The 13,208-nt window shown below is 36.5% G+C and overlaps 1 protein-coding gene across 2 annotated transcripts in view; it reads right to left on the bottom strand.

Annotated features, from left to right (window-relative positions):
• USP34 (ubiquitin specific peptidase 34) overlaps positions 1-13,208 on the bottom strand; it is a 149,377-nt gene that overhangs the window by 19,820 nt on the left and 116,349 nt on the right. For both annotated transcript variants that reach the window (XM_039347569.1, XM_039347568.1), the window contains 13 exons: positions 13,087-13,152; positions 12,415-12,495; positions 11,053-11,138; positions 10,464-10,632; positions 10,211-10,285; positions 9,609-9,760; positions 5,651-5,699; positions 5,455-5,559; positions 5,309-5,353; positions 3,594-3,698; positions 2,952-3,099; positions 1,928-2,562; positions 288-445 (listed from right to left, as the gene is read on the bottom strand). In XM_039347569.1, the coding sequence (XP_039203503.1) occupies positions 288-445; positions 1,928-2,562; positions 2,952-3,099; positions 3,594-3,698; positions 5,309-5,353; positions 5,455-5,559; positions 5,651-5,699; positions 9,609-9,760; positions 10,211-10,285; positions 10,464-10,632; positions 11,053-11,138; positions 12,415-12,495; positions 13,087-13,152 (1,874 nt within the window). The remainder of the gene's footprint in view (positions 1-287; positions 446-1,927; positions 2,563-2,951; positions 3,100-3,593; positions 3,699-5,308; positions 5,354-5,454; positions 5,560-5,650; positions 5,700-9,608; positions 9,761-10,210; positions 10,286-10,463; positions 10,633-11,052; positions 11,139-12,414; positions 12,496-13,086; positions 13,153-13,208) is intronic.

Consider the following 13,208-nt stretch of genomic DNA (forward strand, 5'->3'; position numbering starts at 1 on the left):
AAGACCTTGATGTTGGAAAAGATTGAAGGCAAAAAGAGAAGGAGATGACAGAAAATGAGAGGGTTAGATAGTGTCATTGATGCAATGACTATAAAAATTCCGAGAAACAGTGGAGGACACAGAGGCCTGGTGTGCTATGGTCCATGTGGTCATGAAGAGTCAGACATGACTTAGTGACTGAACAACAACAAAGCACACTGCAATAATAAAATACACAGAAAAACACTAAAATCACTCTATAAACTCTTTAACATTTCTTCTAGATCAACACTCCAAACATGAAATACCTTATTAAAGTAGTCCAGCATGACCGTCCATCTAAGCAGCGAAGGTAACAGCTTATAGTAGTTTTTTTAAATTGCTTAATGTCTTCCAGTTCTTCCTCTCTCATATCAGGCCTCTGAGCTACAAAGAGTTGCATGAGATTAAACAGTTCTTCCACTGCCTAAATAAAGAGAAGAAATATCATGAGGCTTACTGAAAAAAAAATCCCCAAATTCCAGTTATTGTTTGTAAAGTAAAAACTTTAAAAAAACAATTAATGAGCATGCCAAAGGTATTCATATTGTACTGCCATTTTTTTTTAAAAAAATGCACTCTTGTTTCACATGTTCTTGGGCTTTTACTTTTTTCTATATTTCCTTTTCCAGCTCTACAACTTGAACTATGTTTAAAACTGAAGAAAAAATGGATCAAGCTAATACAAATAAACACAGTGAATTTTCATTTAAATGGACCAGTTCAGGGAAAATATCCATTGTTCCCGAAGACCCATTAAATATGAAATCACATAAAAGATATAGTTAGCAGAAATGTAATTGCTTCATCTGGATTACTTTTGTGCATCATGACTTGTTTAGTAATTCAGGGACACATCTGGGTGAAAATCTGATCCACTGTATTCTGAATCTACTAAATGGGGTCTGTTAAATCCAGGTTTTATTCTATGCTGGCCTATTACTGAAAACTGGATTTAGTATATATTTTATATAAAGATAAAGGTTTCCCTGTGAGTCGTGTCTGACTCTAGGGCTCGGTGCTCATCTCCATTTCTTGGCCGAGGGAGCCAAGCATGTCCAAAGACAATTGCCATGGTCATGTGTGGCCAGCATGGCTATAAGCCAAAGACACACAGAACGCTGTTGTCTTCCCACTGAAGTGGTACCTATTAATCTACTTGCATTTGCATGCTTTTGAACTGCTAGATGGGCAGGAGCTGGGGCAAGTAAAAGAGATCAGCCCATTGCATGGAACTCAGGTCTCGAACCTGGGCAGTCAGCTCTCCAGCTGAAAAGTTGAGGGTCTTTAACTGCTGAGCCATCGTCCCCCCCTCTCTCTCTCTCACACACACAGAGTATATATTTATTATTCATCTCTCCCTCTCTTTCACATATTTAGTATAAAAGAGCTATTTTATTTATATACCATTCTTCCCATTAAAAGAGCAAATTGTTTTGCTTCTTGAACTCAAGATATATTTTACCTCTTTCACAGGAATCATATTTTATGCATTAGGTAGGGAGAATGGCAGTGATCTCAGTTGTAGAGCAACTGCCCAAATACCAATAATTCTACCAAGATGGTGGGACAATAAAGAAAAGGAAATGTATGGCACAAAAATAATTGTATCATAGCTGCCATCAGAAAATGACAGAACTGCTGGTAGACTGGATGAAAGCACCGTTGCAATTCCATTATGCCCGTCTTCTGAGAAATTTCTGGGACAGAGTTCAAATTAGAGCCAAATATATTTTTTATTATTATCAACTGATCTCTTTGGATCTGGCAAAGAGATACAGATTTATTTTTCTGATATACTCCTACCATCTACCCCCTAAAAATGGTCCTTCCATAAACTGATGTTTTTAATGCTGTTCTCTAAAAAATCTATTTCTCTTGTCTTTCACTATGTATGAATTTGACTTACCCCAGGATATTGGCTGGCATGTGGTGTGAGATTCTTAAATGCCCACTGGATATTTTGATGAGAAGCCAACTGTCTGGTAAATGCAGGGGATTGCTCGCAGCATAGCCGCAGAATGCCATAGTAGGCAGGTAGCATCCCACGGTTAAAAAGCACCACATCCTGGTCATCATGATCTGCTAGGATGTAATTGAAGGCAATGTTCTTGGTCACCACTGGATTCTGCACAATAAGGCGCACGTTCTCAGGGCAGTCAACACAGACATTGTACCAGAAGGAGAGCAGGGCCTGCTTATTATGATTGGTAGCAATAGCAGGCTCAGAAAGTTTAGGCTGAAAGAGGTTCCACAAATCCATGAAATAAGTAGAAAACATTAGTTTTTCTGTTTTGGAGATCAAGCAGTAAGTCATAAAACTGAAGTAGGGTACCAGCTTTGTAGTTCCATGCACAGCAGCATCAACATAAAGCTTAGCTCTTGAGAGCAGTCCAAGCAACACATTATAAACTTGATGAAGAACAACTGTAGTATCTGGACTAAGGGGAAGATCTCGAGTAGGGATATGCAGTGAGCGGGTAGATCGGAACATTTGTCGGAATGAATTGCTTGGAATAAGAGAGACCAGAAGATAGGCTGCAGCTGCAAAACAATAAATATACAGGTAAATGAAGCAGCCACACTTTTTGGCTGTGCACATTCACTTTGAAATAAAATTTGTGGTTTTTTGTTTAAAATTTGTTCACAAATTTGACCATATGACATAACTTATAAAAGAAAAATATACTTATTGGCAGAGAGATCACAAAAACAAGCAGTGCTGAAACTTCAGTTCCTTTCTTTCTAAACTGTTGCTGGTACTACTGAATATTGAAATGAATATTTGGAAATATTTCACTCATTAACTTTTAAATGTTGTTTTCTATACTAGGAAATAAATAAAATAAAATGTCCACATTTTCACACATAAACAATGAAATTATTTATGGGAAATTAAGAAGAAGCCAATTATTTTCTGCTTAGTAACTTACAGGTTCTCACTCTAGGATAGTTATGAGCCAAAAGAAAGCGCTCTACCCAGTTCTCCATATTCTGCAGGACCCAACTGTGGGCAAGCTTATTTCGTGGTGTCTGCACTGCTAGCCAATCCAGACATTGAGATGGGTTGTACTCAATCACCTACAAATATTGGGAAAATGGACAAATATCATGAAACATAAAACAAGAATAAGACTATTGAATAGCAATCTATATATCAACAGTTCAGTTAGTAAACAGGCAGGCTGAATCTTTTACTGCACAGGCCCCAACCCTCAGTCCGCAAACACGTAAGGAGCTGAGTTGTAAAGTGGTGGGTGAGCATGCGAAGCTTCCTTTGCACATACATGAGATCAAGGTTGCATGCGCAAAACCATCTCTCTCCCCGCCACTGGTCCATGGAGCAAGAAAGGTTGGGGACCGCTGTTTTACTAGTTTTATTTACTAAGTGTAGCAAAAAAAGGCTGCCAAAGGTACTATTCTCTGTCAGACAATAACTCTTTATTTCTACAATCTAGGAGTGTAAAAATTAAGTCTAATAATCTTTACAGCATAGACATTATACTGGTTATTTTTTCTCAATATTATGGAGATAAGACAAATCTTTGAGTGTATTTAATGTAGGCATCCTTTACCTCCCATATCCTTTGAAGAATATATGATGCAAATGGTGGCATTCCTGGAGGTCCACCAGCAAATTCCATAAGCATAGTTAACAACTTGAAAAAAGGATTGGCTGCCTGAAGTTGAAAACAAGAAGAAAAAACTTATGTATATCATATAAGGAATCCATAAATAGTGGGTTTGTTTAAAAAAAAATGCAAGTCATAACTGATTTTATTCAATGATTAACTTATGCTCATTTAAAGCACATATTCTAAATACACATATATACTTAGAACTTTATAGTTCTAAGTGAAATTCCTGGTTCTAGTGTGTATTAAGTCTAACTTTTTGGATTGCATTTAATGATAACATCGTATGTGAATATTACTGTCATTATCATTAAATGCAATCCAAAAAGTTAGACTTAAACAAAGCCCTCTTCTTAACTCTCAGAAGAATATGAGCAGCCTCATCACCAGAGCTATTTATTGTTTATAATCTATACTACATACTAGACAGCATACTAAAAAGCAGAGACATCACCCTGCCAACAAAAGTGCGTATAGTCCAGGCCATGGTTTTCCCAGTTGCAATGTATGGCTGTGAAAGTTGGACCATAAGAAAGGCTGAGCGCCAAAGAATTGAGGCCTTTGAACTATGGTGCTGGAGAAGACTCCTGCGAGTCCCTTGGACTGCAAGGCGTTCAAACCGGTCAGTCCTAGAAGAGATCAACCCCGACTGCTCTTTAGAAGGCCAGATCCTGAAGTTGAAACTCAAATACTTTGGCCACCTAATGAGAAGGAAGGACTCACTGGAGAAGGGCCTAATGCTGGGAAAGATTGAGGGCAATAGAAGAATGGGACGACAGAGAATGAGATGGCTTGATGGAGTCACTGAAGCAGTAGGTATGAACTTAAATGGACTCCAGAAGATGGTAGAGGACAGGAAGACCTGGAGGAACGTTGTCCATGGGGTCGCGATGGGTCGGACACGACTTTGCAATTAACAACAACAACAACAACAAATCTATACTACACCACAGATAAGATAGAATTTTTATGTGTGTCTTAGACAAATCTTAAAGCTGGAAACCTCCCAAAATATCCAAGAATATGGGTCAGAAGCAGGTATAGCATGGTCATTACCAAGAAGTTAACCTGTCCAGATGAGGCATTTATCCCAAACCTTAAACCCAGATTCTGGAATTAGCAATAAATCTTAACGTCAAGATTAATCTTTGGATTTACAAAGCAAATCATTTTAAACCAATTCAAATATTGGTCAGTGATCTTTAGTCAATTTGTGATCATGAATCATCAGATTGATATCTTTTCAGTTGATGTTATGCCTGTGTATACTGAAGATAATCATAGGCAACAGATAATTTTGAACTGGCAATCTGATGAAAAAGCCATCATGCAGTTCTGACTATCAAGACTAAGTAGAGTGTAACCTTAATGCTTGTACTGTCCCCCTTTCTATTTGACCAGAGCCATGGATTTAATTACTTGTGTGGCAGCATGCTTATCTAATGTCTTAGTCCAGTAAAGAATAATTGCCTCAGTTATGTGAATTGTGAAAGAGGAAAGTGCAGGTATAGCACAGTGGGACCATAAAATAATGCAGGATCATATTTCACTGCAAGGTCATTATATTGGGGACAAATAACAACTTTAAGAATGTTGAATATGACAATCAAACAATTTAATATATGGTAGCAAAATACTGTACTTTTAGACCCTACCTCAGGAGTCAGCTTCGCTATAGATGTGAAAAGCATGGATACAATCTGTAAGAGAGGAAGAAATCCTTTTATCATATGCAACTCTAATGAAAACATTCCACTTAGGCTCTCGGAGTGGACATTACTAATAACAGCTAGTAACTTACATGTTCTGCAAGTCTGTTGTTATATCGACAAAGGCTGAAAATAAGATTGCAGGTCTGCCTAATGTTGATTCCATCTCGAATATGTTGGAATAAGAAAGGAAAACCCTGGAATAAATTCAATGTGTTACTGTAGCAGATATTTTAAAAGAACATCTTTTAAAACTATTAGTTGTTGTTTTTCATGTCCAGTTATTACCTTGCCTCCAGTTAATGCTGCCATATCATTTTGGGATAAAGTCAAGTGCCTAAAACACATATAAAGAATGGACCAATTTATTTCATTAATCAACCAATTAGTAAAAACAAAAATTGCTTTCCTGAATTTTCATGGGAGTAGTCCATGTAAAACCACACCTTTAGGAAATCAGCCAGGTTGCTAGGAAGCCATTAATTAGGAACAAGGAACAAACAAAAAAATAGGGCTCTTCTTTTCATAGTTCTGGACCAAAATCAGGAAACAAAATCAATGTGAATTGATTTTAATGGCAAAAATATGCAAAATGTAGGCTACAATCAAGCAACTGTTTTTGCCCTTTGAATGTTTTATATATGGCTGACAGCTTCAATTTAGAATGTTGACAGATGATTAGCAGTCCTACTGTTAGTCAAATAGTATTGACATACAGTGCATTCAAAAAGTATTCAGACCCCCTTCATTTTTGTCAATTTTGTTATTCTGCAGCCTGATTCTACAGTTATTGGAATTCATTTTTTCTCATTGATCTACACTTAATACCCCATAATGACAAAGTGAAAACAGAATTTTAGAAATATCTGTAAATTTATAAAAAAGAAAAAACTGAAATATCAGATTGGCTTAAGTATTCAGACCCTTTGCAACATCACTTGAAATTTAGCTCAGGTGCCTCTCATTTCTCTTAATAGTCGCTGACATGTTTCTACACCTTGACTGGAGTTGACCTGTGGTAAATTAAATTGATTGGACATGATTTGGAAAGGCAGAGACCTCTCTATAGAAGGCCTCAGAGCTGACTATGCATACTGTACCAGAGCAAAAGCTATGAGGTCAAAGAAACTGCCTGCAGAGCTCATAGACAGGATTATTGCAAGACACAGATATAGGGAATGCGACAATAATATTTATGCTGCATTGAAAGTTCCTAAGAGTACATTAAATTCCATATTTCTCAAATGGAAGAAGTCTGTCATAACCAGGACTCTTCCAAGAGCTGGTGACCTGGTCAAACTGAGCAATTGGAGAAGGGCCTTAGTAAGAGAGGTGGCCAAGATACCGATGGTCCATCTGACTGAGCTCCAGAAATGCCGTATGGAGATGGGACAGAGTTCCAGAAGGACAAGCATCACTGTAGCCCTCAATCAATCTGGGTTTTATGGCAGAGTGGCTGACAGAATCCTCTCCTCAGTGCTAAGCACATGAAAGCCCTCTTGGAGTTTGCAGGAAAGCACCTGAAGGACTCTCAGACTGTGAGGAACAAGATTCCCTAGTCTGATGAAACCAATATTGAACTGTTTGACCTCAGTTCTAAACGTTATGCCTGGAGGAAACCAGGCATCACTCATCGCCTGCCTAGTATCATCCCAGCAGTGAAGCAAGGTGGTGGCAGCATCATGCTGTGGGGGTGTTTTTCAGCAGCAGGGACTGGGAGACTGTTCAGGGTTGAAAAAGTGAATGGAGCAATGTGCAGGGATATCCTCAATGAAAACCTGTTCCACAGCGCTCAAGACCTCAGACTGGGCCGAAGGTTCACTTTCCAATATGACAACAATCCTAAGCACACAGTCAAGACAACACAGAAGTGGCTTAGGGACATCTCTGTGAATGTCTTAGAGTGGCCTGGACAGAGCCCTGACTTGAACCGTATTGAACATCTCTGGAGGCACCTGATTGCCATCCCACCTGATTAAGCTTGAGACGATTTGCAAGGAAGAATGGCAGAAAATCCCACAATCCAGGTGTGCAAAGCTTGTCACATCATACCCAAAAACACTCAAGGCTGTAATTGCTGGCAAAGGTGCTTCAACAAAGTACTAAATAAAGGGACTGAGTACTTATGCCAGCATGTGATATTTCAGTTTTTTTCTTTTTCATAAGTTTACAGACATTTCTAAAATTCTGTTTTCACTTTGTCATTAAGTTGTACTGAGTGCAGATCAATGAGAAAATAAATGAACTTCAACAATTGTAGAATTAGGCTGCAGCATAACAAAATTGACAAAAGTGAAGGGCGTCTGAATACTTTCCAAATGCAGTATTTATTCACCATATAGGTTGAATAAATAAGGGGAAAGGATACAATCTTGTGCTCTTCTACTGGCCAGGTCCTAGTGCAACAGAGGAACATTTGTACTACCATGCTTTATAGTTATATCTGATTCTTATGAAGCATGCTCCCTTTGGTTTTCAACAGACATGCTATCTGGTACTATTTCCAAATTATTCCATCTTTGCCATATTTGTTCAGATCACATTGTTCCAGAAATCCTGGTCTTTATTTAGGTGTTCATGAACAAATTTTGGGTCTTGACCTGGTATTCTTTCTGGACAGTTGAGATTTCCTCCTGGCACACCTTTCATATAGATCTAATTTGTGCGTCTTCTTTCTAATGGTAGAATGGACACTTTGACCTCAGTAGTGGTGAGAGCTATCGGAAACTCACATAATGAAATTCTGGAATTTATAGAGACTTCTTTCACCATATTGTGTGAATACTCTCTGACTGAATTTGCTGGTGCGGTGTGACTTGAGCTAAATGTCAGTTGTTTGAACTAGAGTAACCCAGCCAGAGCCCTGACTCAAACCCTAGAGGGACCTGAAAATGGCTGTCTACTGACAGTCGCCATCTGCATTTACAAGGAAGAATGGCAGAAAATCTCCCGTTCCAGGTGTGCAAAGTAAAGGGTCTGAATGCTTATGCCAGCATGTGATATTTCAGTTTTTTTCTTTTTCATAAATTTACAGACATTTCTAAAATTCTGTTTTCGCTTTGTCATTATTGGGTGCTGAGGGTAGATTAATGAGAGAAAAAAATGAACTTCAACAACTGTAGAATCAGACTGCAGCATAACAAAATTGACAAAAATGAAGGGGGTCTGAATACTTCTGAATGAGGAAGAATACTTGATAATATACAGTAAACCATTAAATATATTTTGTATAGGACCCCAAATACTCCAGAATCACTCCTGTGAATTGGGTGATATCATGAAGAATGGCCCTTTATAACCCTTTCTAACGAACATTTGCTTTTCAAGCTAGGTGCCTTGGCCATCTGATTGAAAAAACTAATTCTGGAGATGGCCAGATGGCACAACTAATGGATCAGATTTTTACTTCGTTAATCAATAATGACTGGCAGTAGTTTTCTGATATTTTTGATGGACGTCTTTCACCACTTTATTTGGAGATGGCAGGAATTGAACCTGAGATCTTTTGCATATGAATCATAAGACATACTAGTAATCTGAGGCCTTGCCTACTTAGCATGTATACAATTATTAAACTCTCTGATTTTGCACTGGTTCAAATAATCTCTACCACTTTTAGACTGTATTCTACTTTTTCATTAGTATAAACAAACCTAATAAAGGAAAAATGTTAGATATGTCCAATGTGTATTATCTCAGTATCTCAAAGGACATATACATATATGTATAAGCCCATCCATGTTTCAACGAACCCTCAAATTTTAAACCCAAATACTATGAAAAGTGTGCCACCTGTGAATAAGCTCACCAGCTTAACAACAGGTTTATCCATGAGTGAATAAAGGATATATAGATACTTGTAAGAAGTATTACTATATGTTTTCATCAATAAGCTGAACCCAATTTTGGATATATTTTGGCATCTGAAATTCTTGGCTTATAGGCAAGTACATAAGATATATGTAAATATATATAAGATATATTATGCAAGTACATAAGATATATGTGATATAAGTCAATCACATACAGGCCTTGATTGTAAGTTTTCTAGATTGGCTGGTGCTATCGAATAATATAAAAGGTGTTAAAAACCAGAATAGGTTTTTGCAGGTTTTCTTCTTTCTTTTCTTGCTTCTTTTACTCTTTATTACTTTGTGTTAGCTTTTGAAGTTTATAAAACTTTTAATAAAAAACAGATGAATATATGCAATACATAAAAAAACTGATATATGTGAATACTCCTTACCTCTCTGATCGAGACTGTTCTACCAGAAGAGCTATCAGAGCAATCATCTTTTCAAGTGCAGCAGGCCTATATTTTTCTTCCGCTAAAGAAAGAATGTCTTCCTCCTCCTCCTCCTCTTCTCCTTCTTCTTCTGATAGTACCTCAACTTGTGGCTGACAAAAAAAGCAAATAATAATAATAGTAGTAATAATCTCCATCTGTCTCTCTCACACACACTACAGATCTCTGCAAAAGGACTTATTTTACTAAATGAGCAAGGACAAATAATATTTCTCTCTCTCCCCCCCCTCCCTCCCTCCCTCCCCCCTCTCTCTGTTTATGAGTGTTTAATCATGCTCAGCTTTAGAACTGCAATATATATTCCCAAATCTAGCTTCATAATCAAAATGTAGGTTAAAGATCTACTAGGAATAATACTGTAGAGATAATCTGTTTGGAAAAACTTAGAACAGAAGTAGAGCAAGGATCATGATAAATCTGTTAAAGACATTTTTTGCAGAGAAAAGATGAGAGTAGTCATGAAGTATCTCCTTGAAAAACTGTGACTGATCCACTAACGTGCCAATGAGAAATTAGGCTATAAAAGATTACTCCAGACTTACATTTTCAGGACCTTTAGTTCCCATATAGAAATGAACCATTGTTGAAATGGCTTGCAGAGAAAGCAAAAACTGGCTCTGGAAATAATTGAATATAAAAATGTAAGTAACAACTGTTTATATTCTGCCTTCCTCTCAAAATTGATTTTTGTAATAAACACAGAAATGCAAAGATTAAATAACAAAAATGTTAATGGCACTCAAGCTTAGTAATGAATAGTAAATATAACAGCAGAATTCATGCAGAATCACTCACCTCCTCTTCTCCCATTTTGGCAAATTCATAAAGAAAGGCAAAGTATTCTGTGAGATGTTTACTGTGAGGTTTAACACCATGTTCCATAATTGACAACAGAGTCTTCACAAAACGAGTCACACATGAGCGACTACCAATATCTTCCACAGGACCATCCATGTCATCTGAACTGAAAATACATTTCATTGTTCATCAGTGCATATTGAAGTCACTGAAGGCAAAATGATCCAAAATAAATCTGAAAAGTTGTTCCAACCTCCTACATTATGCAAAGTACATAATGTACATCTGAAATGGTTAACAGTGCTTACTTTACATACTGTGGTTATATCTGCATGAATAAACTCTTCTTAGTTACATGACTTCTGAAAATAATAACACTGAAAAGGCATACTATAATCCTTCAAAAAAAATTGTTTATAATTTACTGTACTGGGTTTATTTTCTGATCACAGTAACAGAAAATGTTATCTGATATAAAAGACCAATGTAAATGTTCCCCAATATAATTATATAATACTGGCATATGATAAATTAATGTTACAAAATAAATATTTGTAATAGATGGAACTTTTTTAAGAAAATGTACCAGTCTTCTAGTCCTGGCTGTAGGTAGAGATGAGCATGGACTGGCCTTAGCCGCTGAATCACATGGATGCACAAACGTTGAAACATCTGTAAAGTCATAAGCTTTAAGGTTACTTTGAGGTCACAGAAATATTTGCTTTCACAAAGCTTTAGAAACACAGTGATCATGGATTATTTGATTGAAAAGTTCATCATTGAATTAGTGATATTTTGCCTTTGTATTACACACTTAATATATTTTATGCAGAATATATCTTAAATCTTTTAATCATAGAACCTTAAAGATTAGAAAAGACTTTCAAGATACTCTTGTCCAGCCTCTTGCTCAATGCAGGAATTTATTATTGTAGCAACCTTGACAAACAGCCATGCAAAGTCTCTCAGAACATTTCCACTGAACACAAGTCCACTACATTTTAACATAGTCAGTGTCTTTGTGGAACAGCTCTTATTAGAATTATTTCTCCTGATGTACAAACATAATTTATTTCTATTTAATTTAAACACATTGGTTTTTATATTGTCTTCAGAAATAACTCTGAAAAACACATTGTCTTCTTCACAATGGCTTTTCAGATAAAGACAGCTATTGTGTGTTCTTGCAGCCTACATAAATCCAATACTTCCAACCATTTCTCACATTTTTTTAAGCCCCTTATCACCTTGACTGCTCTTTTTCATACATTCCAGTTGTTCAATATTGTTTATAAAATGTGGTGCCCAAACAGAATGGAACACTCTAGGCATGGCCAAAGCAAGATAGAGAAAAAGTATTACTTCCTTTGGCCTCGGCACTATACTTCAATTCATGCAGACCAAGACTATATTTGCTTTTCTTGCAGCAACAGCACAAAAACTGTTAGAACTACATAGAAGAGTGTAGTGTAACTTCTAAAGTATTCCACTTGCAACAATCTAAACTGAAGCAGTATTTCCATATATAAAAATGCCTTTGGGTTAATTCCTCTGGCTGAATGGCAAACCACTACTGGGAAAGAAGTTCAGTTTTTTTAAAAAATTAGGCATAAACTATTTGTAATGTGAAATGGGGCCTCTCATTCAAGTAAAAATGCACCTAAAGAAATCTTTGGGAATCTACTTTGGTATGCAGACTAAATTTCAAAGTCCACATGTACACTTAGACTTTGTTATACTGTTTACCAGAAATCCTTCTAAAAACTGCCATACTGTTTTTGAGCTGAAGACCTCAAAGAATGTGAAGTACACCTCAAATATGTGCAATAATATCAAGGACACTGCAACCTAAGATGTTGGGTTTGATGGTTAAAATTCAATCTATGAATTTAAGAACTTGATCTTAAGCAATAACATTTTAAATGACATATACTATGCTTTATCTTACCTGTCTTACAATCTGATTGGGGCATTTAATTAAAATCTGCATAGGCCACCAGTCGTCATCAGCCATACGATCAAGAAACCACTGGGGAAAAAAACATGTATTTAACATTTTAGCATGTATTCCTTAACAATGAAAGCATTTCCTATTCTACTACATATTCACAGCATATTTTATTATCACTGGTTAAACAACTTAAGTAACGCTCCAAAAGTAATTCAGTAAATATTTGCATAGTTGGGAAGAGAAAAAAAACAACTTTTCACAGCTTTTTGAAAAAAATGAAGGCCAAAGATGATCGTTGTCCTGTCTTCTAGGTTCATGACACCTAAATAACTATTGAAGTATTCTAACAATGGAAAACTGTTGATGCACATTATGACAAATCATGCTAACATTTGTGCACTTTTTCAGAACTCCTCTTGCATAAATAATAGGAATCTTATCAAAGGTCAACATTATTCTTATAGATGGTTGCCTTACCTATGAGTTAATAAAAAATCCCTTCTTTTTAGGCAATCATGGTTTTATGAAACACTTTTTCTTATTTTATACAGCATAATGTCTTTAGCACTTTACCAAATCCATAAATTTATTCCTCCTAACTTAGGAAACACAAAAAGGACAGGCTTTGCTAACTAGCACATTTCACTGAATTCTTCATTTATGCCTTACCTCACAAGCAGCTTGGCTGTTGTTAAATTGCTTAGTTAACAGTTCAATCCACTGAAGCATTGTAGGCTAAAGGAAGTAAACATTCAAACTGAAGCACATAATTTTTTCCTCAGTTATGTAAC

This window comes from Crotalus tigris, unplaced genomic scaffold (assembly GCF_016545835.1).
Source record: "Crotalus tigris isolate CLP2741 ecotype Arizona unplaced genomic scaffold, ASM1654583v1 scf7180000018085.976183, whole genome shotgun sequence".
Taxonomy (NCBI): domain Eukaryota; kingdom Metazoa; phylum Chordata; class Lepidosauria; order Squamata; family Viperidae; genus Crotalus; species Crotalus tigris.